This window comes from Oncorhynchus tshawytscha, linkage group LG03 (assembly GCF_018296145.1).
Source record: "Oncorhynchus tshawytscha isolate Ot180627B linkage group LG03, Otsh_v2.0, whole genome shotgun sequence".
NCBI classification, from domain to species: domain Eukaryota; kingdom Metazoa; phylum Chordata; class Actinopteri; order Salmoniformes; family Salmonidae; genus Oncorhynchus; species Oncorhynchus tshawytscha.
The window spans coordinates 67,924,131-67,949,932 of NC_056431.1; the positions used below are offsets into that span (position 1 = coordinate 67,924,131).

The 25,802-nt window shown below is 43.8% G+C and overlaps 2 protein-coding genes across 2 annotated transcripts; both read left to right on the top strand.

The window, feature by feature from the left end:
• Positions 1-2,594: 2,594 nt before the first annotated feature.
• LOC112224607 (DNA repair protein REV1-like) lies at positions 2,595-14,745 on the top strand. The gene is made up of 15 exons (XM_042319871.1): positions 2,595-2,769; positions 2,857-3,109; positions 3,201-3,329; positions 3,500-3,654; positions 4,655-4,774; positions 4,946-5,166; positions 5,405-5,571; positions 7,046-7,275; positions 7,398-7,603; positions 7,959-8,240; positions 8,405-8,498; positions 9,099-9,292; positions 9,382-9,532; positions 10,756-10,858; positions 12,734-14,745. The coding sequence occupies exons 1-15, from the start codon at positions 2,718-2,720 to the stop codon at positions 12,843-12,845; spliced, it is 2,469 nt and encodes an 822-aa protein (XP_042175805.1). The 5' UTR covers positions 2,595-2,717; the 3' UTR covers positions 12,846-14,745.
• A 6,388-nt stretch (positions 14,746-21,133) lies between these two features.
• LOC112242089 (thioredoxin domain-containing protein 9) lies at positions 21,134-24,781 on the top strand. Its single transcript, XM_024410063.2, has 5 exons — positions 21,134-21,264; positions 22,097-22,322; positions 23,042-23,160; positions 23,385-23,639; positions 24,042-24,781. Exons 2-5 carry the CDS (start codon positions 22,137-22,139, stop codon positions 24,160-24,162), a joined length of 681 nt encoding a protein of 226 aa, XP_024265831.1. The 5' UTR covers positions 21,134-21,264; positions 22,097-22,136; the 3' UTR covers positions 24,163-24,781.
• Positions 24,782-25,802: the final 1,021 nt, after the last annotated feature.

Genomic DNA, 25,802 nt, shown 5'->3' on the forward strand with positions numbered 1-25,802 from the left:
GACAGGCTCAGATGGCAGAGGAGAGAGGGTAAGAAGCTGTAGGGTGGGTGTTTGGAAGGGATGGATTGGATGGTCTCTGTCCGATGGTATGTGAATTCTGATAACTCAGTCCAGTCATGTCCGTCTGTCTGTCTCTCTCTCGATCACACTCCTCTCTTATCTCACTCACTATCTCACTCACACACACACACACTCCTCTCGCTCTCCACTCTTAAATGTCATAGGGAAATTTCTGCATGTTGTTAATAATGTCATCAGGGTTTGTTTGAGTGTGATGCATTTTGCAGACCATGAATAGCTGTGTACAGGGCCTTCAGAAAGTATTCATACCCCTTGACTTATTCCAGATTTAGTTGTTACAGCCTGAATTAAAAATGGATGAAATACAGTAACATTCTCACACACTATACCCCATAATGACAGTGAAAACATGTTTTTAGAAAATTTTGCAAATGTATTGAAAATGAAATACTGAAATATCAAATTTAAATAAGTATTCACACCCATGAGTCAATACTTTGTAGAAGCATCTTTGGCAGCGATTACAGCTTTGAGTCATCTTGGGTATGTCTATCAGCTTTGAGTCATCTTGGGTATGTCTATCAGCTTTGAGTCATCTTGGGTATGTCTATCAGCTTTGAGTCATCTTGGGTATGTCTATCAGCTTTGAGTCATCTTGGGTAAATCTGTATCGGCTTTCAGTCATCTTAGGTATGTCTGTATCAGCTTTGAGTCATCTTGGGTATGTCTGTATCAGCTTTGCGTCATCTTGGGTATGTCTGTATCAGCTTTGCGTCATCTTGGGTATGTCTGTATCAGCTTTGAGTCATCTTGGGTATGTCTGTGTCAGCTTTGAGTCATCTTGGGTATGTCTGTATTAGAGGTCGACCGATTATGATTTTTCAATACCGATACCGATTATTGGAGGATCAAAAAGAGCTTGTACCGATTAATCGGCCAATTTTATTTTATTTTATTTGTAATAATGACAATTACAACAATACTGAATGAACACTTATTTTAACTTAATATAATACATCAATCAAATCAATTTAGCCTCAAGTAAATAATGAAACATGTTCAATTTGGTTTAAATAATGCAAAAACTAAGTGTTGGAGAAGAAAGTAAAAGTGCAATATGTGCCATGTAAGAAAGCTAACGTTTAAGTTCCTTGCTCAGAACATGAGAACATATGAAAGCTGGTGGTTCCTTTTAACATGAGTCTTCAATATTCCCAGGTAAGAAGTTGTAGGTTGTAGTTATTACAGGACTATTTCTCTCTATACCATTTGTATTTCATTAACCTTTGACTATTGGATGTTCTTATAGGCACTATAGTATTGCCAGTGTAACTGTATAGCTTCCGTCCCTCTCCTCGCTCCTCCCTGGGCTCGAACCAGGAACACATCGACAACAGCCACCCTCGAAGCAGCGTTACCCATGTCTGCATGGGGAACAACCACTCCAAGTCTGAGTGAGTGACGTTTGAACGCTATTAGCGCGCACCCCGCTAACTAGCTAGCCATTTCACATCAGTTACATCAGCTTAATCAGCCTGAGTTGATAGGCTTGAAGTCATAAACAGCTGCTGGCAATTGTTCAGCCTACCATTGTTCAGTCAGACTGCTCTATCAAATCATAGACTTAGTCATAACATGATAACACACAGAAATACGAGCCTTCGGTCATTAATATGGTCGAATCCGGAAACTATCATCTTGAAAACAGGACGTTTATTCTTTCAGTGAAATACGGAACCTTTTCGTATTTTATCTAACGGGTGACATCCCTAAGTCTCAATATTCTTGTTACATTGCACAACCTTCAATGTTATGTCATAATTACGTAAAATTCTGGCAAATTAGGCACCCCAAACTGTTGCATATACACTGACTCTGTGTGCAATGAACACAAGAGAAGTGACACAATTTCACCTGGTTAATATTGCCTGCTAACCTGGATTTCTTTTAGCTAAATATGCAGGTTTAAAAATATATACTTCTGTGTATTGATTTTAAGAAAGGCATTGATGTTTATGGTTAGGTACACATTGGTGCAACGATACGCACCGCATCGATTATATGCAACGCAGGACACGCTAGATAAACTAGTAATATCATCAACCATGTGTAGTTAACTAGTGATTATGATTGATTTGTTTTTTATAAGATAAGTTTAATGCTAGCTAGCAACTTACCTGGACTTACTGCAGGCTCCTAAAAACATGTTTTCACTTGGTCATTATGGGTTATTGTGTGTAGGTTGAGGGGGGGAAAAAACAATTGAATCAATTTTGAATTCAAGTTGTAACACAACAAAATGTGGAGTAAGTCAAGGGGTATTAACACTTTCTGTCTCCTGGTCTGTCTGTCTGTCTGTCTCTCTCCTGGTCGGTCTGTCTGTCTCCTGGTCGGTCTGTCTGTCTGTCTCCTGGTCGGTCTGTCTGTCTCCTGGTCTGTCTATCTCCTGGTCTGTCTGTCGGTCTGTCTATCTCCTGGTCTGTCTGTCTGTGTCCTGGTCTGTCTGTCTCCTGGTCTGTCTGTCTCTGGTCTGTCTCCTGGTCTGTCTGTCTCCTGGTCTGTCTGTCGGTCTGTCTGTCTCCTGGTCTGTCTGTCTCCTGGTCTGTCTGTCTCCTGGTCTGTCTCCTGGTCTGCCTGTCTGTTGCCCAGGTTGGTCCGCTGCTCCTGGCCCTCAGTCCTGTATCCTGCATGTGGACATGGACTGTTTCTTTGTCTCCGTGGGGATCAGACACAGACCAGACCTCAAAGGTATACACGCACACACTCAAGTATCTATCATATTTTCTATTCTAGTCCCAAGCGCCCACTAACCGCACACCCCCTCTCCTCCCCCAGGGAAGTTTGTAGCGGTGACCAGTAACCATGGTTCAGGCAGAGTGGCCCAGAGTTCTGGTGTTGACCGCCAGCTGGAGCTGCAGTGCTACCATAAACAATACTCCTATCCAGCTGTGTCAGAGAGGAAGGATGGGGACCTGGAGGAAATTACATCATCAGAGACGGAGAGTCACATCTCCCATGGCAACAGTGTTGACCAGGATACTGCTGCCCTCTCTATGGCTGAGATCGCCTCCTGTAGCTATGAGGCCAGGTACAACACATATACGTACACACACACACGCACACACACACACGTACACTCTACCCTATAGTAATATGTGGTCTCTCTTTCTGTCTGTCAGGCAGGCAGGGGTGAGGAATGGTATGTTTTTTGGCCAGGCCAAACAACTGTGTCCCTCCCTGCAGTCTGTCCCTTATGACTTCCAGGCCTACAAGAAGGTAGCCCTGGCCATGTATGAGACCCTCGCCAGGTACGGATGGAGGGATGGATGAATAGATACTCACTCTCTCTCTCTATACCTGTCATCTATTAGTTACTTGGTAGGATTGTAAGCACAATCTCATCTATTAGAGAACAAATTTATTTACCTTTTCTCTTTATCTTCTCTGCCTCTCTCTCTCTCTTTCTCGCTCTCTCTAGTTATTCTCATGATATCGAGGCCCTGAGTTGTGACGAGGCGTTGGTGGATAGCTCTGCCCTGCTGGCTGAGTTGAGTGTTACACCAGATGAACTTGCCAGTGCCATCAGAGCAGATGTCAGGGAGAGGACTGGGTGCTCCGCCTCAGTGGGCATGGGTGAGTAGTGCCTTCCTCTGCCACCCCTGAGTCACATTGTGTATGCTGGCATACTGGACACCCCTGCAATTCTTTTGGGGCCCATATGCCTGTCATCAATGTCTATTGTTTTATTTTGCTAAATCATTTTGGCAGTAACCCTACAAAAAGTTATTAATGAACCTTTTTCATTTCCATATGGACTAGAAAGCAAAGTGTTTGTTTCTTGGTCTTCGGGAATGTGACTGAAATGTGCCTCAGGCCTTGAAAAAGAAAATGTTTAACTGATTGAAAGTGTAAAGAGATCTGTGTGAATAAACGACAGTGGAGCTGCCTTGGCTGTTCAAAAGGCATCAGACCGAGAGCCTAATGCTTCTTTAGTTAGTTACGATTTCTTTGTTGAGAAAATCATTTCTCCTCAGAAGCGAAAGTTTCAGGGATGGTAAAACCAGCTTGATTGCCATAGGCGTATCAGGGAAACTGGACAGGAGGGAGGGGTGCTTCAAAATATAGCAGTTCTGTAACATATTTAATTCAGCCTCTCATTATTAATTGCCAGCCTCAACACGTTACGGAAAGAGGTTGTATTGGAATCTGGGGACAGGTCGTCTGGATACTGGACGACCAATAAATTGGCAAATGCAAACATCTTTAGCGGACAACAGTTGTTCAGAGCTTGAACAAAAAAAAGCGGTTTGCGATTTCGTTCATACTGGTGAACCGGCGTTTGAGTTGTGGGGTTGCAAGAATCAACAGTCCCTTATCTCTGGTATATCTTGGCATGCATCATTCAAGACTACGTTTAACTTGTGTGCAGCGCAATGAACATGTAACGCACAGTATGTCAGGAAAGACTGTCTGGGTTGACTCCGTATAGGAAACCAAAGAAAGATGCAGTGCATTATGCCAGTGAGTCTGTTGGAACAACAAGGGAGGAAGCATTTGGAAACGGAGGGGCAGCATAGTTTCCCTCCCACTGTATTACACCCTGTCTAACCTCTGTGACCTTTGACCTGTCCAGGGTCCAACATCTTGTTGGCGAGAATGGCTACCCGAAAGGCTAAGCCGAACGGACAGTACCTCCTGAGGTCAGAGGAAGTGGATGACTTCATCAGGGACCAGACGGTGACCAGCCTACCAGGTGAGGCACTACAGCACCACCTGCTGGCCACACACCAACCACACACACAGTTACTCTGCAACTGATGATCATCTTTCTTGTGCATCTCCAAAATATAAACTGTCCTTCTCTATACCCTCCATCTCTCCTTCTCCACCCATCCCTGTATTTCTCTCCCCTCTTCTCCCTCAGGTGTGGGCCGTTCTATGGGTGGGAAACTGGCATCTCTGGGTGTGAGGTCATGTGGGGACCTGCAGCAGGTGTCTCTGCAGCAGCTGCAGAAGGAGTTTGGCCCTCGCACCGGTCAGACCCTCTTCAGGTTCTGCCGAGGTCTGGACGACCGGCCCGTCCGTAGCGAGAAAGAGAGGAAGTCTGTCTCTGCTGAGATGAACTACAACATCCGCTTCACACAGGTCCGTACCTGTTTCATCCGGTTTACACTGATAAGAGCTTGTTGGATATGGTCCACGCAGGTCATAACTGGTTTATACTGATCAGAACTGGGGCTTATTCAAGGAGGCAGAATATTCAGATTGTTCCGAATGGGATATTTCCTGAAGAACAGACATTATTCTTTGCTTGTTCAAAGTAACAGACTTTTCTATCACTTTCTCCATTCTCTCTTTCTCTAAATTCTCTCTATCTCACCAGGTGGACGAGGCGGAGTCGTTCCTGACCTACCTGTCCATTGAGGTGCAGAAGCGTCTGCAGGGAGCGGGGCTTAGGGGTCGCAGGCTGACCCTAAAGGTCATGGTCTGTAAGGCAGGGGTGGAGCAATCCAACTACAGTGGTCATGGCACCTGTGACAGTTTGGCTAGGTGAGCGAGACCAATGGACACGGTGGCCATGTCTGAATACCCATGAATAGTAGGCTCTTTGGAATGCGAAAATATAACATTTTATGGTATGTAAAATGAGGTGTGCTTTAAATGCCAGGATGTCATACTCATTTCAGCTGCACACCTTTGAGGAAGAGCATCGTCTTTTCACCCTCGCGTGTGTTTGACAACAGCTGATAATCAGAATAGAGGACACGCATAAATAAACGAATGGCGTCAAATCAACGCAGTTGAACATTACGAGGCATTCTCAGGATGGATCAGCCTAGGATGTTATTTGTTGCTCGTTCTCAGGATGGATCAGCCTAGGATGTTATTTGTTGCTCGTTCTCAGGATGGATCAGCCTAGGATGTTATTTGTTGCTCTATCTCAGGATGGATCAGCCTAGGATGTTATTTGTTGCTCTATCTCAGGATGGATCAGCCTAGGATGTTATTTGTTGCTCTATCTCAGGATGGATCAGCCTAGGATGTTATTTGTTGTTCTATCTCAGGATGGATCAGCCTAGGATGCTATTTGTTGCTCTATCTCAGGATGGATCAGCCTAGGATGTTATTTGTTGCTCTAGGATGTTATTTGTTCTCAGGATGGATCAGCCTAGGATGTTATTTGTTGCTCGTTCTCAGGATGGATCAGCCTAGGATGTTATTTGTTGCTCGTTCTCAGGATGGATCAGCGTAGGATGTTATTTGTTGCTCGATCTCAGGATGGATCAGCCTAGGATGTTATTTGTTGCTCATTCTCAGGATGGATCAGCCTAGGATGTTATTTGTTGCTCGATCTCAGGATGGATCAGCCTAGGATGTTATTTGTTGCTCGTTCTCAGGATGGATCAGCCTAGGATGTTATTTGTTGCTCTATCTCAGGATGGATCAGCCTAGGATGTTATTTGTTGCTCGATCTCAGGATGGATCAGCCTAGGATGTTATTTGTTGCTCGATCTCAGGATGGATCAGCCTAGGATGCTATTTGTTGCTCTATCTCAGGATGGATCAGCCTAGGATGCTATTTGTTGCTCGATCTCAGGATGGATCAGCCTAGGATGTTATTTGTTGCTCGATCTCAGGATGGATCAGCCTAGGATGCTATTTGTTGCTTGATCTCAGGATGGATCAGCCTAGGATGCTATTTGTTGCTTGATCTCAGGATGGATCAGCCTAGGATGCTATTTGTTGCTTGATCTCAGGATGGATCAGCCTAGGATGCTATTTGTTGCTTACTGCATTTGTTTGTTAAATAAAAATAGTATGTTCTAAATAGTTTGTAGTACAATTAGTACACAGTATGTAGTTTTAGTAAATAGCAGGCAAAACAGATTTCAGACACTTCCTGGAACACACTGAGGGGACATAATTGAGTGTCTTCCTCTTCTCTCTCCCTCTCTCCTCCTCGTTTCTCCTCTTCCTCTCTCCTCTACCCTCCTCTCCTCTCTCCCCCTCTCTCCTCTCTCAGGTCAGTGACCCTGGCCCAGCTTACAGACTGTGGTCATTTGATAGCCAGTGAGGTCATCAAGCTGTTCCACGCAATGAGGCTGAAGGTGCAGGACCTGAGGGGGGTGGGCCTCCAGGTGCAGCTCCTCGAGGGGGCCCACTCCTTCCCCAAGGACCCCACGGGCCCTAAAACATGCTACGTCAGAGACAAGCTGCTGGCCCAGCACACCCCCGCCCAACATAACTATACAGGTAAGTGTGTGTGTGTGTGTGTGTGTGTGTGTGTGTGTTCTTGTGTGAGTTCTTGTTAGTGGTTACCTCAAGGAGCCAGTCATCGAGCCATAGAACGACCTCTGCTGTCTCTCTCCCTTCAGATTCGCCACCTAATACCGCCATTACTGACACATGCACCAGTCAGGAAAATAGTTCCTCTGCCAGAGTCCTGTCCCCCTTCTCCACTCCCCGCGCTACATCGCCTGCTGAGCCAATCCCAGGGACAAGTAAAGGAGAGCCGCCACGCACACCTAACCATGTTGATAACCGCCTTAACCTTAGCATCGAGGTCTCCCCTCCCTCACAGGTACTTCACCCCTAGATCAACAGTGCATTGCTCTCATTGAAAAAACATTCGGTTGGCTATGTTTTTGAAGCATAATTTCAAGTCCAATCAAATGTTATTTGTCACATGCTCCGAATACAACAGGTATAGATAGACCTTACAGTGTAGCAGCAGTGTAAAAAAAAAGGGGGGGGGGGGGTCGGTCAATGTAAATAGTCCAGGTGGCCATTTGATGAATAGTTCAGCAGTCTTATGGCTTGGAGGCTTGGCGGTAGAAGCTAGAAAGGAGTCTTTTGGGCAGTAAAATCACCCTCACACACAGGTTTCCCAGGATACATGTTGTATGTGTGTCCATGTGTGTCTGTGTCCATGTCAGGTGGACCGGTCGGTGTTGGAGGCCTTGCCTGCAGAGTTGAGAGAACGGGTGGAGCACCCCTGGACCCACAGAGACACAGAGAGAACCCACAACTGGTCACACCAACGCCCCCTTCATCCTGGCCCCTCTTCTACTCTCTCTTCCTGTTCATCTTCCCCTCTACCCTCCTCTCCTCCTCCCCCCGCTACCCCTCCTGTAGGAGCACTGGTGCTTCAGATCCCCAAACAGTCTGGACAGACCGGCTCCACAGGCATCATACTGGAACTGCCTGACTTCTCCCAGGTACACACCCACCCACACACACACACACACACACACACACACACACACACACCCACAAACATTCTCATTAACGGCAACATCCCCTATAAACACACACATATTGTTTCTCTGTCTGTCTGTCTCTCTCTCTCCCTGTGTGTGTGTGTGTGTGTGTGTGTGTGTAGGTTGACCTGGAGGTGTTTGCAGCACTCCCCAGAGAACTCCAGGAGGAGCTGCGTTCAGTGTACGGCCACAGAGAGAACACCCATGGGATCATGGGTAAGAATACAGTATATCTATCCAATAATATACACTGAGTTTACCAAACATTAAGAATACCTTCCTAATAAGAATGGTCCCATCAGTTCGTTGCGCATGGACTCTACAAGGTGTCCAAAGCATTCCACAGGGATGCTGGCCCATGTTGACTCCAATGCACCTGGCACCATACCAGTGCGCCTGGCACCATACCCCATTCAAAGACACTTAAATATTTTGTCTTGCCCATTCACCCTCTGACTGGCACACATACACAATCCATGTCTTATTTTCTCAAGGCTTAAAAAACCTTCTTTAACCTGTCTCCTTCAGCTACAGTGATTGAAGTGGATTTAACAGGTGACATCAATGAGGGATCATAGCTTTCACCTGGATTCCCCAGTCAGTCTGACATGTAAAGAGCAGGTGTTCTTAATGTTTTGTACGCTCAGTGGAGACTAATAATATAATATAGAATATATATGCCATTTAGCAATACACTGGAAAGAACCATAGATCAAATGAAACTTTCATTGCATTGCCCCCTTATCTCTCTCTTTCCTTCTCTACCTTTCACTCCTTCCCTTGCCTCGCTTGTCCCCCCCTCCTCTTTCTCTGCAGACCAGAGGAACCCCCTGTTGCATCTGAAGCATGTGGGGGTGGGTCGGATGAAGCGCTGCTACAAGAAGAATGCCAACAACAGCCCTGCCAAGAAAGGCCCCTCCCCTCTAAAGAGGCCCCGCCCACCAGGAAACACCCCGGCCAAAGACCTACCACACGTGCTCAGACCCAGGGACCTACCCAATGGCCTCAAGGTGAGCCCCTAAACACTTATGCAAGTTAAGTTGTCTGTTTTATTAATGATGCATAGTGATTAAACTGACCTGAACTGACCCCCATCCAGCTGGAGAATGGACCTTCCACCTCCCCCCTACAGCAGGACGACCCAGAGACTCTGTCCAAGTTCACCCCTTGCCCTGAACCCACCCTGGCTGGAGCCTGTGATTTCAGGGACATCCGAACACTACTCAGAGAATGGATCACTACCATCTCAGGTACAGAATGGGGAGTGGGTCGTTTACTACCATCTATGGAAAAAGGGGGACATTTGCTGCCATAGTTCAGTCGTGGCCAAAAGTTTTGAGAATGACACAAATATTAATTTTCACAAAGTCTGCTGCCTCAGTTTGTATGATGGCAATATGCTTCAGAGGCAAGGATATTGCTGCCAATAAGATTGCACCTAAATCAACCGTTTATCGGATCATCAAGAACTTCAAGGAGAGCGGTTCAACTGTTGTGAAGAAGGCTTCAGGGTGCCCAAGAATGTCCAGCAAGCGCCAGGACCACCTCCTAAAGTTGATTCAGCTGCGGGATTGGGGCACCACCAGTACAGAGCTTGCTCAGGAATGGCAGCAGGCAGGTGTGAGTGCATCTGCACGCACAGTGAGGAGAAGACATTTGGAGGATGGCCTGGTGTCGAATGTCAAGACGGGCAGCCAAGAAGCCACTTCTCTCCAGGAAAAACATCAGGGACAGACTGATATTCTGCAAAAGGTACAGGGATTGGACTGCTGAGGACTGGGGTAAAGTCATTTTCTCTGATGAATCCCCTTTCTGATTGCTTGGGGCATCCGGAAAAAAGGAACAGTTTGATGACGAAATGTCTTTTCCATCATGATGGAGCACCTTGCCATAAGGCAAAAGGCTTCAGCCAGGGTGGGTTCTGAATAACTAAGTGGCTCGGGGATCAAAACATCAATATTTTGGGTCCATGGTCAGGAAACTCCCCAGACCTTAATCCCATTGAGAACTTGTGGTCAATCCTCAAGAGGTGGGTGGACAAATAAAACCCCACAAATTCTGACAAAGTCCATGCATTTATTATGCAAGAATGGGCCATCAGGCAGGATGTGGTTCAGAAGTTAATTGACAGCATGCCAGGGTGGATTGCAGAGGTCTTGAAAAAGAAGGGTCAACACTGCAAATATTGACTCTTTGCATCAATGTCATGTAATTGTCAATAAAAGCCTTTGACACTTATGAAATGCTTGTAATTATACTTCAGTATTCCATAGTAACATCTGACAAAATTATCTAAAGACACTGAAGCAGCAAACTTTGTGGAAATTAATATTTGTGTCATTCTCAACTTTTTGCCACAACTGTAGTTGTGTTTTGACTGTGTTAAAGAAGTGGTTTTGACTGTGTTAAAGAAGTGGTTTTGACTGTGTTAAAGATGTGGTTTTGCATTTTCTAAGTACTTTTCCCCCCTCAGACCCCATGGAGGAGGACATTCTGCAGGTAGTCAAGTACTGCACTGATCTGATCAATGACAAAGACCTAGAGAAACTTGACCTGATCATCAAGTACATGAAGAGGTACGGTCCATTCGTGGTCTAACTCTCCCCTCTTCACCTCTGTCTCATTGAGGGACCACTCGGCCATTGTCAAATAGGACCTGTTTGGGGATAGAGGATCATTCTACCCCTGTTGTTGAGATTCCATTTCAATTAGTGTTTTTCTCTTTTTCTCATGTGTGTTTAGTTTATTAGATATTTAAGTGTGTTAGGCCTAAGGCGTGTGTGTTTAGTTTATTAGATATTTAAGTGTGTTAGGCCTAAGGCGTGTGTGTTTAGTTTATTAGATATTTAAGTGTGTTAGGCCTAAGGCGTGTGTGTTTAGTTTATTAGATATTTAAGTGTGTTAGGCCTAAGGCATGTGTGTTTAGTTTATTAGATATTTAAGTGTGTTAGGCCTAAGGCGTGTGTGTTTAGTTTATTAGATATTTAAGTGTGTTAGGCCTAAGGCGTGTGTGTTTAGTTTATTAGATATTTAAGTGTGTTAGGCCTAAGGCGTGTGTGTTTAGTTTATTAGATATGTAAGTGTGTTAGGCCTAAGGCATGTGTGTTTAGTTTATTAGATATTTAAGTGTGTTAGGCCTAAGGCATGTGTGTTTAGTTTATTAGATATTTAAGTGTGTTAGGCCTAAGGCATGTGTGTTTAGTTTATTAGATATTTAAGTGTGTTAGGCCTAAGGCGTGTGTGTTTAGTTTATTAGATATTTAAGTGTGTTAGGCCTAAGGCATGTGTGTTTAGTTTATTAGATATTTAAGTGTGTTAGGCCTAAGGCATGTGTGTTTAGTTTATTAGATATTTAAGTGTGTTAGGCCTAAGGCATGTGTGTTTAGTTTATTAGATATTTAAGTGTGTTAGGCCTAAGGCGTGTGTGTTTAGTTTATTAGATATTTAAGTGTGTTAGGCCTAAGGCATGTGTGTTTAGTTTATTAGATATTAAAGTGTGTTAGGCCTAAGGCGTGTGTGTTTAGTTTATTAGATATTTAAGTGTGTTAGGCCTAAGGCATGTGTGTTTAGTTTATTAGATATTAAAGTGTGTTAGGCCTAAGGCGTGTGTGTTTAGTTTATTAGATATTTAAGTGTGTTAGGCCTAAGGCATGTGTGTTTAGTTTATTAGATATTTAAGTGTGTTAGGCCTAAGGCATGTGTGTTTAGTTTATTAGATATTTAAGTGTGTTAGGCCTAAGGCGTGTGTGTTTAGTTTATTAGATATGTAAGTGTGTTAGGCCTAAGGCGTGTGTGTTTAGTTTATTAGATATGTAAGTGTGTTAGGCCTAAGGCGTGTGTGTTTAGTTTATTAGATATTTAAGTGTGTTAGGCCTAAGGCATGTGTGTTTAGTTTATTAGATATTTAAGTGTGTTAGGCCTAAGGCGTGTGTGTTTAGTTTATTAGATATTTAAGTGTGTTAGGCCTAAGGCGTGTGTGTTTAGTTTATTAGATATTTAAGTGTGTTAGGCCTAAGGCATGTGTGTTTAGTTTATTAGATATTTAAGTGTGTTAGGCCTAAGGCATGTGTGTTTAGTTTATTAGATATTTAAGTGTGTTAGGCCTAAGGCGTGTGTGTTTAGTTTATTAGATATTTAAGTGTGTTAGGCCTAAGGCATGTGTGTTTAGTTTATTAGATATTTAAGTGTGTTAGGCCTAAGGCGTGTGTGTTTAGTTTATTAGATATTTAAGTGTGTTAGGCCTAAGGCGTGTGTGTTTAGTTTATTAGATATTTAAGTGTGTTAGGCCTAAGGCATGTGTGTTTAGTTTATTAGATATTTAAGTGTGTTAGGCCTAAGGCATGTGTGTTTAGTTTATTAGATATTTAAGTGTGTTAGGCCTAAGGCATGTGTGTTTAGTTTATTAGATATTTAAGTGTGTTAGGCCTAAGGCGTGTGTTATGTCATGGCAGGTTGATGCAGCAGTCTGTGGAGTCTGTGTGGAGCATGGCCTTTGACTTCATCCTGGACAACGTGCAGGTGGTGGTACAGCAGACCTACGGCAGCACTCTGAAGATCACGTAGGAGAGGGCAGCACTCTGAAGATCACGTAGGAGAGGGCAGCACTCTGAAGATCACGTAGGAGAGGGCAACACTCTGAAGATCACATAGGAGAGGGCAGCACTCTGAAGATCACGTAGGAGAGGGCAGCACTCTGAAGATCACGTAGGAGAGGGCAGCACTCTGAAGATCACGTAGGAGAGGGCAGCACTCTGAAGATCACGTAGGAGAGGGCAGCACTCTGAAGATCACGTAGGAGAGGGCAGCACTCTGAAGATCACGTAGGAGAGGGCAGCACTCTGAAGATCACGTAGGAGAGGGCAGCACTCTGAAGATCACGTAGGAGAGGGCAGCACTCTGAAGATCACGTAGGAGAGGGCAGCACTCTGAAGATCACGTAGGAGAGGGCAGCACTCTGAAGATCACGTAGGAGAGGGCAGCACTCTGAAGATCACGTAGGAGAGGGCAGCACTCTGAAGATCACGTAGGAGAGGGCAGCACTCTGAAGATCACGTAGGAGAGGGCAGCACTCTGAAGATCACGTAGGAGAGGGCAGCACTCTGAAGATCACGTAGGAGAGGGCAGCACTCTGAAGATCACGTAGGAGAGGGCAGCACTCTGAAAATCACATAGGAGAGGGCAGCACTCTAAAGATCACGTAGGAGAGGGCAGCACTCTGAAGATCACGTAGGAGAGGGCAGCACTCTGAAGATCACGTAGGAGAGGGCAACACTCTGAAGATCACGTAGGAGAGGGCAACACTCTGAAGATCACATAGGAGAGGGCAACACTCTGAAGATCACATAGGAGAGGGCAACACTCTGAAGATCACATAGGAGAGGGCAACACTCTGAAGATCACGTAGGAGAGGGCAACACTCTGAAGATCACATAGGAGAGGGCAACACTCTGAAGATCACATAGGAGAGGGCAACACTCTGAAGATCACGTAGGAGAGGGCAACACTCTGAAGATCACATAGGAGAGGGCAACACTCTGAAGATCACATAGGAGAGGGCACGGCAGGCTCTGGCCAAGTCTCAAATCACACCCTATTCCCCATATAGTGCACAGGTCAAAGGTGTTATACTAATATGTGGAGGATAGAATGCCATTTGTGATCCAGTTTTGCTCCTCCTGCTCCTGTTTATTGTGCCACTGTTACATCATCCCACTATTACATCATGATCCTGTGGGAGGAGCTGGGTCAAATCATGATGTCTGTGATCTTCAGCACGGAAAGTCGGAGTTCTAGAAAGATGCCAGAGTTTTAGAGTTGGATGACCATTCAAAACTATTTTTCCCATTTCCCAGTTGTCTTGAAGGCACTGAAGTCGGAGTTCCTTTTTCCCAGTTGTTTTGAACACGACAATAACTTGGACACGTGTTCTCTCCTTGTGTCATCACAGTGAAAGAGTTCTGTGTCATTGTGACATCAGCACAACAACCCTCTATCTCTCACTTTGACATCAGCAGAGCCCAACCTGCCTTCTGTTGTGACGTCGTCATAACACACGTCAGCAGAACAGAGCACAGATATCGGCTGCGCTACACAAATCAAACTTGGCCCATCGCACAATGTCCAACTTTCGTGGGTCAGAGGGGGAGGGGCAGGAACCCTCCTCCTGTAGCCCCTATTGGTCAGGACCCACTGAAAGTCATGAGTAATGGCAGAGTTGGCCACTAGGTCTGTGAATATGCCAATCGTCCCAGTATAGGACAGACTGAGACATAGAGATGGCCATGGAATATCCTTGCTGTCTCCACTGCATTCTTCCTCGTTCTTTGACATGCAGGGTTTGGAAGCAGAAAGCAGAGACCTCTCTTCCACTCTTCTGTATTCTGTTTCTTTTCACTCTCTGCTTTACACCAGTTGTTCTGTTACTCTCTGCTTTGCACCAGTTGTTCTGTTACTCTCTGCTTTGCACCAGTTGTTCTGTTACTCTCTGCTTTGCACCAGTTGTTCTGTTACTCTCTGCTTTGCACCAGTTGTTCTGTTACTCTCTGCTTTACACCAGTTGTTCTGTTACTCTGCTTTGCACCAGTTGTTCTGTTACTCTCTGCTTTGCACCAGTTGTTATGTTACTCTGCTTTGCACCAGTTGTTCTGTTACTCTCTGCTTTGCACCAGTTGTTCTGTTACTCTGCTTTGCACCAGTTGTTCTGTTACTCTGCTTTGCACCAGTTGTTCTGTTACTCTGCTTTGCACCAGTTGTTATGTTACTCTGCTTTGCACCAGTTGTTCTGTTACTCTCTGCTTTACACCAGTTGTTCTGTTACTCTCTGCTTTACACCAGTTGTTCTGTTACTCTGCTTTGCACCAGTTGTTCTGTTACTCTCTGCTTTGCACCAGTTGTTCTGTTACTCTCTGCTTTGCACCAGTTGTTCTGTTACTCTGCTTTACACCAGTTGTTCTGTTACTCTCTGCTTTGCACCAGTTGTTCTGTTACTCTCTGCTTTACACCAGTTGTTCTGTTACTCTCTGCTTTACACCAGTTGTTCTGTTACTCTGCTTTGCACCAGTTGTTCTGTTACTCTCTGCTTTGCACCAGTTGTTCTGTTACTCTCTGCTTTGCACCAGTTGTTCTGTTACTCTCTGCTTTACACCAGTTGTTCTGTTACTCTCTGCTTTACACCAGTTGTTCTGTTACTCTCTGCTTTACACCAGTTGTTCTGTTACTCTGCTTTGCACCAGTTGTTCTGTTACTCTCTGCTTTGCACCAGTTGTTCTGTTACTCTCTGCTTTGCACCAGTTGTTCTGTTACTCTCTGCTTTGCACCAGTTGTTCTGTTACTCTCTGCTTTGCACCAGTTGTTCTGTTACTCTCTGCTTTGCACCAGTTGTTCTGTTACTCTCTGCTTTGTACCAGTTGTTCTGTTACTCTGCTTTGCACCAGTTGTTCTGTTACTCTCTGCTTTGCACCAGTTGTTCTGTTACTCTGCTTTACACCAGTTGTTCTGTTACTCTCTGCTTTGCACCAGTTGTTCTGTTACTCTCTGCTTTACACCAGTTGTTCTGTTACTCTCTGCTTTGCACCAGTTGTTCTGTTACTCTCTGCTTTGCACCAGTTGTTCTGTTACTCTGCTTTGCACCAGTTGTTCTGTTACTCTCTGCTTTGCACCAGTTGTTCTGTTACTCTCTGCTTTGCACCAGTTGTTCTGTTACTCTCTGCTTTGCACCAGTTGTTCTGTTACTCTCTGCTTTACACCAGTTGTTCTGTTACTCTCTGCTTTGCACCAGTTGTTCTGTTACTCTCTGCTTTGCACCAGTTGTTCTGTTACTCTCTGCTTTACACCAGTTGTTCTGTTACTCTCTGCTTTTCACCAGTTGTTCTGTTACTCTCTGCTTTACACCAGTTGTTCTGTTACTCTCTGCTTTGCACCAGTTGTTCTGTTACTCTGCTTTGCACCAGTTGTTCTGTTACTCTCTGCTTTGCACCAGTTGTTCTGTTACTCTCTGCTTTACACCAGTTGTTCTGTTACTCTCTGCTTTACACCAGTTGTTCTGTTACTCTGCTTTGCACCAGTTGTTCTGTTACTCTCTGCTTTGCACCAGTTGTTCTGTTACTCTCTGCTTTGCACCAGTTGTTCTGTTACTCTCTGCTTTACACCAGTTGTTCTGTTACTCTCTGCTTTACACCAGTTGTTCTGTTACTCTGCTTTGCACCAGTTGTTCTGTTACTCTCTGCTTTGCACCAGTTGTTCTGTTACTCTCTGCTTTACACCAGTTGTTCTGTTACTCTCTGCTTTACACCAGTTGTTCTGTTACTCTCTGCTTTGCACCAGTTGTTCTGTTACTCTGCTTTGCACCAGTTGTTCTGTTACTCTCTGCTTTGCACCAGTTGTTCTGTTACTCTCTGCTTTGCACCAGTTGTTCTGTTACTCTCTGCTTTGCACCAGTTGTTCTGTTACTCTCTGCTTTGCACCAGTTGTTCTGTTACTCTGCTTTGCACCAGTTGTTCTGTTACTCTCTGCTTTGCACCAGTTGTTCTCTGCTTTGCACCAGTTGTTCTGTTACTCTCTGCTTTGCCACCACCTCTGCCTCAGAATTATCTGCAAACTGACACAGACTCAAAAACACCCTGTCTGATACATTGGTTTTGTACCTTTCCTCTGCAAAAAAAGTGCCATTGTAAATAGTGTTTTCAACGCCGCCTCTTGTTCATTTCACAAAGAAAAGACTTGTTTTTTAAATATACATGTTTTTCCTGTATGGTTTACAAGCAGTGTGTTATTAACGGTTAGTTCTCGTGTGTGTGTGTGGGTGGGTGGTGGGCGTGACAGCATGGAAACCAGAAGCTGGACAAATCCCTTACGCTCATTTTTGATGTAACTTGTATTTAGTTAAGACATGGAATATCAAGGGTTTGAAGTGTCTTCCTGTCCTTCAACTACACTGATGAGAGAATACTGGAGAAAGCAATACCATATGGCTTTGGATTGCTACTACGTAACAAGTGCAGATTTCTGAAAGGAGTTGAGGAAGCTATTTCAGACTATTGTGATGCACCCAGACTCTCCTGTCAATGTTTTCTGTGACATCACATAAAATGGTAAATCTCTCTTGTGACATCGTCACATCGTCACACCTATTTCTGACATCACATAAATCTGCATTTGTTGCAACCCAAAAAAAATAACTGATAGTTCTCTCATTGTGACATACACAGAGTGGGTTTGAAATGGTTCGTACTGTACCCTATCCATGATCATATAACAGTTAGTATACTGGGGAAATGAATGTAGTTGTAAACACCTTTGATTCTGAGTTCATTATATACACATGTGTATGCTGTGGTCTCTGAGTGACTGTAAAAGACTTTCCCTGTCATCTGTCATAACTCTTCGAAAGCTAAGGGCCAGAAGAAAATATCTAATTGGTCAGTCTACCTGTCTATCATGACTGACCCGTGCCTGAAGACCTGAAGCTGTTACATCATTTGTATGTTTTCTAAGAACTTGATAATAAACTTGGAATTAATAAAAGCCTTGATCAAATCAAATTCTATTGGTCACATACACATATTTAGCAGATGTTATTGCGGGTGTTGTGAAATGCTTGTGTTCCTAGCTCCAACAGTGCAGTAGTATCTAACAATACACACATCTAAAAGTAAAAGACTATATTAAGAAATATATAAATATTAGGATGAACAATGTCAGAACGGCATTGACTAGAATACAGTATATACAGTACATACAGTACATATGAAATGAGTAAAACAGTATGTAAACATTTATTCAAGTGACTAATGTTCCATTATTAAAGTGGCCAGTGATTCCATGTCTATGTATAGGGGGCAGCAGCCTCTAAGGTGCAGGGATAAGTAGCCGGCTAGTGATGGCTGTTTAACAGTCTGATGGCTTTGAGATTGAAGCTGTTTTTCAGTCTCTCGGCCACAGCTTTGATGCACCTGTACTGAAAGATACATGGCCCCATTCATTCTTTCCTTTACACGCATCAGTCGTCCTGGTCCCTTTGCAGAAAAACAGCCCCAAAGCATGATGTTTCCACCCCCATGCTTCACAGTAGGTATGGTATTCTTTGGATGCAACTCAGCATTCTTTGTCCTCCAAACACAACGAGTTGAGTTTTTACCAAAAAGTTATATTTTGGTTTCATCTGACATTCTCCCAATCTTCTTCTGGATCATCCAAATGCTCTCTAGCAAACTTCAGACGGGCCTGGACATGTACTGGCTTAAGCAGGGGGACACGTCTGGCACTGCAGGATTTGAGTCCCTGGCGGTGTAGTGTGTTACTGATGGTAGGCTTTGTTACTTTGGTCCCAGCTCTCTGCAGGTCATTCACTAGGTCCCCCCGTGTGGTTCTGGGATTTTTGCTCACCGTTCTTGTGATCATTTTGACCCCACGGGGTGAGATCTTGCGTGGAACCCCAGATCGAGGGAGATTATCAGTGGTCTTGTATGGCTTCCATTTCCTAATAATTGCTCCCACAGTTGATTTCTTCAAACCAAGCTGTTTACCTATTGCAGATTCAATCTTCCCAGCCTGGTGCAGGTCTACAATTTTGTTTCTGGTGTCCTTTGACAGCTCTTTGGTCTTGGCCATAGTGGAGTTTGGAGTGTGACTGTTTGAGGTTGTGGACAGGTGTCTTTTATACTGATAACAAGTTCAAACAGGTGCCATTAATACAGGTAACGAGTGGAGGACAGAGGAGCCTCTTAAAGAAGAAGTTACAGGTCTGTGAGAGCCAGAAATCTTGCTTGTTTGTCGGTGACCAAATACTTATTTTCCACCATAATTTGCAAATGTATTCATAAAAAATCCTACAATGTGATATTCTGGATTTTCTTTCTCATTGTGTCTGTCATAGTTGAAGTGTACCTATGATGAAAATTACAGGCCTCTCATCTCTTTAAGTGGGAGAACTTGCACAATTGGTGGCTGACTAAATACTTTTTTCCCCCACTGTACCTGTTCATTGAAATTAATTCCAGGTGACTACCTCATGAACCTGGTTGAGAAAATGCTGACTGACGAGGCAAAGGGTGTCTGTCTACTTTGAAGAATCTCAAATATAAACATATTTTGATTTGTTTCACTTTTTTGGTTACTACATGATTCCATATGTCTTATTTCATACTTTTGATGTCTTCACTATTATTTTACAATGTAGAAAATAGTAAAAAATAAAGAAACCTTTGAATGAGTAGGTGTGTCCACACTTTTGACTGGTAACATTATTATATATATATATACATATATACAGTTGAAGTTGGAAGTTTACTTCCATTTAGTTTGGAGTCATTAAAACTCGTTTTTCAACCACTCCACAAATTTCTTGTTAACAAACTATAGTTTTGGCAAGTCAGTTAGGACATCTATTTTGTGCAGGACTCAAGTACTTTTTCCAACAACGGTTTAAAAACAGATTATTTCACTTATAATTCAATGTATCACAATTCCAGTGGGTCAGAAGTTTACATAGACTAAGTTGATTGTGCCTTTAAACAGCTTGGAAAATTCCAGAAAATGATGTAATGGCTTTAGAAGCTTCTGATAGGCTAATTGGAAATCATTTGAGTCAATTGGAGGTGTACCTATGGATGTATTTCAAGGCCTTACCTTCAAACTCAGTGCCTCTTTGCTTGACGTCATGGGGAAATCAAAAGAAATCAGCCAAAACCAAAAAAATTGTAGATCTCTACAAGTCTGGTTCATCCTCATGTCTGATGAAACAAAAATAGAACTGTTTGGCCATAATGACCATCGTTATGTTTGGTGAAAAAAGGGGGAGGCTTGCAAGCCGAAGAACACCATCCCAACCGTGAAGCACGGGGGTGGCAACATCATGTTGTGGAGGTGCTTTGCTGCAGGAGGGACTGGTGCACTTCACAAAATAGAAGGCATCATGAGGAAAATTATGTGGATATATGGAAGCAACATCTCAAGATATCAATCAGGAAGTTAAAGCATGGTTGCAAATGGATAATGACCCCAAGCATATTTCCAAAGTTGTGGTAACATGGCTTAAGGACAACAAAGTCAAGGTATTGGAGTGGCCATCACAAAGCCCTGACCTCAGTCCTATAGAAAATGTGTGAGCAGAACTGAAAAAAGTGTGTGTGCGAACCTGACTCCGTTACACCAGCTCTGTCAGGAGGAATGGGCCAAAATTCACCCAACTTATTGTGGGAAGCTTGTGGAAGGACACCGAAAACTTTTGACTCAAGTTTAAATTGTTTAAGGCAATGCAACCAAATACTAATTGAGTGTATGTTAACTTCTGACCCACATGTTATGTGATGAAAGAAATAAAAGCTGAAATAATTCTCTACTATTATTCTAACATTTCACGTTCTTAAAATAAAGTGGTGATCCTAACTGACCTAAGACGGAATTTTTACTAGGATCACATTTCAGGAATTGTGACACTGAGTTCAAATGTATTTGGCTAAAGTGTATGTCAACTTCCGACTTCAACTGTATATTGTAACAACACTGGGTTTATATGCGCGGATATCGACTCTGCCGCTTGAGTATGCTCTTGGTCCACAGTCGATAGCGCGCTGGACTTCGGGCTTGAACGCCGAGGGTTCGAGACCAGCACAGGTCGACTTGCCTGTAAAAAAACATGTCACGGTTTGTGTGCAGGCTGGATAACGTTCTTGTCGCTAGCTAGCCAACTTCAACTAACTCAGTCAAGCGCAACATTGAAACTGGAATGACAGTACACTAGTTGAATTTTCGTTTGTTTCGTCTTTTTGTCCTATTGGCATTTATTTGTATACGTCCATGATAATGACGTTGATGCGTGATTTCGACTGGTTCAGAAAAAGTACTCTTGTCATCTGGACACGGTTCATTCTCATCCAGCAGGGGGCAACCTTCTGCATAATGCTGACCTAAAATCTCCTTCTGTACCACACTGCGCGCTCTGCAGTCTGCAAAGATACGACACTGAGCCAGGGTTCCGCTTTTGGTGAGTAGGCTAGCCATATTGTCAGCTTTGTAGTATTGATAAAGTCATGTGGAAATGATAAATTCAGTCGGCCCTATTAACATAAGTGGTTGCTTTTTTGTTGTTGTAATCTTGTAGCTTCAGTGTCTGGGCAACTTGGTCGTTTTTGACAGGTCGCTAACGTTAGCCAGCTAGCTAGCTACCCAGCGTTCTCTGACCACGCAGCTGTTAGCCTAGCTAGCTAACAGCCCTACCTTGATGTAGCTAGCGAGCTAGGCTAAAACGACGCCGGTGATTTGTTCCTTTGTTCATTTTTGGCATATCTTTCTACTTTGTCTGAAAGCTGATACGATTCATAGTAGGCTAACAAACATCTGACATCTATTGTTCAATTGGGACTTTGTCTTTGGCTAACGTTAGCATTCTTGCTAATTAACGTTAGCTAACAGACAATGGTAATTTGTTAGCGATAGGTGGGGAATCAAATAGCAGAACTTTCAAAATAGTTAACCAACGTTACTGTTAAGTTGTATTTTGTAAGACTAAATATTTTGATAACTTTCTAAAGGGGAATAACTTAAGCTAGTTAGCTAGGTAACGTTAGCTAGTAGCTGTAGTTTAGTAACCCATCGAGTTGAGTTCACCATGCCAGGTAGTTGTTACATTAGCTAACAAAAATTACTAGCGATCTAACTTTGGTTGTGTTCGATTTAAAGCATCAGTGTGTAGTTTCCATGGTCACCAGCCAGGGTTATTAGCTAGTTGGCTTAATCATTGGTCCAACCATTGCATTTCAGAGAGAGAAATTCAATCTATAAAATTGTCTCTGACTCTCACTCACCCCATCCCTCAGGAATAGAGTGATTGTGTCAGAAGTTTCAAAGCTTTTCATCATGGCGAGTCAGTCGATGGAGATCATGGCCAAAGCGCTGGAGCAGCAAGTGCTGCAGTCAGCCAGGATGGTGGAGGAGCAGTTGGACAAAGAGCTGGGGAAGCTGGAGCGCATGGATGACGACGAGATGGAAAAGCTGAAGGAGAGGAGGATGGAGGCCCTCAAGAAATCCCAGAAACAGAAGCAGGTAGGTGGGAAAGGCTGAGGATTGCAATATGGTGGATGCCTAACAAGCATTTGCTTTAGTACATCAACCTACACTGGACACCTGCTCATCGAACATCTCATTCCAAATCCACTCTTCTGTGAAGGCGTTCTACTAGATGTTGGAACTTTGCTGCAGGGACTTGCATACATTCAGCCACAAGCATTAGTGAGGTTGGAAACTGATTTTTGGGTGGTTAGGTCTGGCTCGCAGTCGGCGTTCCAATTATTTGATGGGGGTCAGTGCTCTGCAGGCCAGTCAACTTCTAATACACCGATCTTGACAAACCATTTCTGTATGGACCTGGCTTTGTGCACGGGGGAGTTCTGCTGAAACAGGAAAAGGCCTTCCCCAAACTGTTGCCACAAAGTTGGAAGCACCGAATCTAGGGGGCCGAACCATGAAAAACAGCCACAGACCATTATCCCGGGCAGCTCGAGCAGGGCAGAAATTTGACGTACTGACTTGTTGGAAAGGTGGCATCCTATGTCCTATCCATGTTTAGTCACTGACTTCTTCAGTAAGGCCAATGTTTGTCTATGGAGATTGCATGGCTGTGTAGACTATTTCATACACATATCGGCAACAGGTGTGGCTGAAATAGCAGAATCCATATATTTTGAAGGTGTCCATATACTTTTGTGTGTGTATGTCATACCAGTAACAACTCATCATAGTGTCTGTGTGCTCTGTCCCATAAGGAGTGGCTGTCTAAAGGGCATGGGGAGTATAAGGAAATCCCCAGTGAGAAAGATTTCTTCCCAGAGGTGAAGGAGAGCAATCGTGTGGTCTGTCATTTCTACAGAGACTCCACCTTCAGGTTGGCAACACAGCAATGTTTTCCCCTCTTCATGTTTTTCTCTTGCCATTCCAGGCTGCAAAACATTTTACTGCTGCTAATGAATTGAGCCCTGCTCCGGAGTGAGCTTACCCTCCCAAAATCCCTAAGAAAGGATTAGAAGGGGATTTATTGCCCAGTAAACCTTAATTGCAGCTTCTACCAGGATCTTAACCCTGCTGTCTCCTTCCCCCTGCCTTATAAAGATGCAAGATCCTGGACAAGCACCTGGGTATCCTGGCCAAGAAGCACCTGGAGACTAAGTTCATCAAGCTGAATGTGGACAAGGCGCCGTTCCTGACAGAGAGGCTGCGGATCAAGGTGATTCCCACGCTGGCGCTGGTTAAGGACGGGAAGACCAAGGACTACGTGGTAGGATTCACCGACCTGGGGAACACGGACGAGTTCTCCACAGAGGTGCTGGAGTGGAGATTGGGCTGCTCTGACGTCATCAACTACAGGTACTCAGACGGGTGTGATTTCCTACAGATAATCACACCTCTAGCTAGAAAGATGATCCGTCTAGGTATTTCCTGTCAAGCATGAGGCCATTGGTTCATGTGCGAAGGAATAGAAATCCTTACCTGTTCATGCAAAACCACATGCTGATTAGTCTTATTATATGGATTCTAGATAGCATGCTAGCAAATACCCATAGACTTCCAGTCATTGCGCTAATGCTAGTAACATGGCTCACAAAACTACCTCTTCAACTTCCTTCATACTGGACAGACATAAATGGTGCATATAGACAAAAGGTCATCTGAATCTGGAAGTAGATAAAGAGCCTCATTGCCAAAATCTCAAAGTATCCCTTTAAATCCTACATCATAACACCCCTCTACCCTTGTCTTCTCCTCCAGTGGTAACCTAATGGAGCCCCCCACCTTGACACAGAAATCTGGTTCAAAGTTCACCAAGGTGGAGAAGAAGACCATCAGAGGGAGAGGACACGATTCAGACTCTGGTTCTGAAGATGATTAGAAGACTGTCAGCCTTCAACCTCTGTCTCTCAGGGCTAATACCCACTAACTGGCAGAACCATCTCCTCCAGTTTTATCAATTTCCTTCTCCCCCCTTCTATAATTTTCTTATTTATTATAGTCTTCCATGCTTTATTTTTCCATTTATTTTTGGGATGAAATTCTGACTTATTTTGTTTGGACTTAAAATATGATTTAATGTCATTTATATTCGACTGGCAAGTAAAAGGAGGATTCCTGTCTGAGCCACTGAACTCTTTCTGCTCTGACTGGCTCCCCTTGAAATGGTTCATTTGATTCCAATTTGAAGTCTAAAACCTGACCTTCAGCCTTGATGCAGTTACCCTGTATCATAACAGATTTGATTCTAATTTATGGACTTGCATTTTTAACAAACAACCATCCTTATGAACAGTAACGCTTGCAACATTAACATCGATCCATGTCATTTGCCTTTGTTGAACCCATTCAGCGGTTCAGTAGCAACAATCAAGTGCCAGCTTCATTCCACAACCTCCATCCTCCTTCCAGTCTTGTCAGTGTGTGATGGTAGAACAGGTTTGAGGTTTTCTATAAAAAATTAGCTTGATCTTAATTAATAAAAAATAAGCTGATCATCACTGGTGCTTTGTGTCATTTCCCTCTGACTTTTGATTCATGTTTTTGTTTGAAATATAAGAGGGGTGTGATAGACAGGTTTCTGTCCAGGTATAGATTCAACACATTGTACAGGGATTTCACTGAGTCAATTGAATCATGGATGTTTGAAAGGCCAAACAAGCTACTTATTCACAGCCTTACTGTCCTTGTCCTCTACATGTTTGAGACGTCGTATGATCAGCTCTCTGCTGTTCAGGTAGGTGTCTTCCTCAGTAGGGAGACCATGGGGCAGCGTGAGTGGCTGGATCCTGGACAGAGGGAGGAGCGATGAAAGTGGTTATACACTTAACAAAAATATAAATGCAACCATTTCTTAAACTGATTTCCTTTTGTGAAATCTATTTCAATAAATTCAGTCGGCCCTAATATCTGTATTTCCAGTGTTGTGAAATACATAAGCTGTTGGTGAAGGATCCTTTTTTTAAAGGTGTGTGGATCAGAAAACCAACATGGGGTGCACTATGCTGAAATATGAGGTGATTGTGGGGAATGAATGGCACGACAATGGGCCTCAGGATCTCGGCACAGTATCTGCACTCAAATTGCCATCGATAAAATGCAATTGTGTTCGTTCTGTAGTTTGCTTGTCTATACTATAACTCTGTTCACAATGTTGACATCAGCAAACCACTCGCCCACAAAACGCCATACACACGGTCTGCCATCTGCCCGGTACAGTTGAAATCAGGATTCATCCATGAAGATTACACTTCTCCAGTGTGCTTAGTGGCCATCGAAGGTGAGAATTTGCCCACCGAAGTTGGTTACAACTCTGAACTGCAGGCCGGTCAAGACCCTGGTGAGGACGACAAGCAAGCAGATGAGCTTCCCTGATGAAACTCACATCAGCTGTCCGGTGGCTCATCTCAGAACATCCTGCAGGTGAATAAGCTGGATGTGGAGGTCCTGGGCTGGCATGATTACACGTGGTCTGCAGTTGAGGCCAGTTGGATATACTGCCAAATTCTCTAAAAGGCAATT

Bases quoted from the DNA above. Each gene is read 5' to 3' on its own strand.
- LOC112242089 (XM_024410063.2), top strand. From the start codon at position 22,137: ATGGCGAGTCAGTCGATGGAGATCATGGCCAAAGCGCTGGAGCAGCAA. The intron at 23,161-23,384 runs GTTGGCAACACA...TGCCTTATAAAG, and splicing joins TACAGAGACTCCACCTTCAG to ATGCAAGATCCTGGACAAGC. The intron at 23,640-24,041 runs GTACTCAGACGG...CTTCTCCTCCAG, and splicing joins TCTGACGTCATCAACTACAG to TGGTAACCTAATGGAGCCCC.
- LOC112224607 (XM_042319871.1), top strand. From the start codon at position 2,718: ATGGACTGTTTCTTTGTCTCCGTGGGGATCAGACACAGACCAGACCTC. The intron at 7,604-7,958 runs GTACTTCACCCC...TGTCCATGTCAG, and splicing joins AGGTCTCCCCTCCCTCACAG to GTGGACCGGTCGGTGTTGGA. The intron at 8,241-8,404 runs GTACACACCCAC...GTGTGTGTGTAG, and splicing joins AACTGCCTGACTTCTCCCAG to GTTGACCTGGAGGTGTTTGC.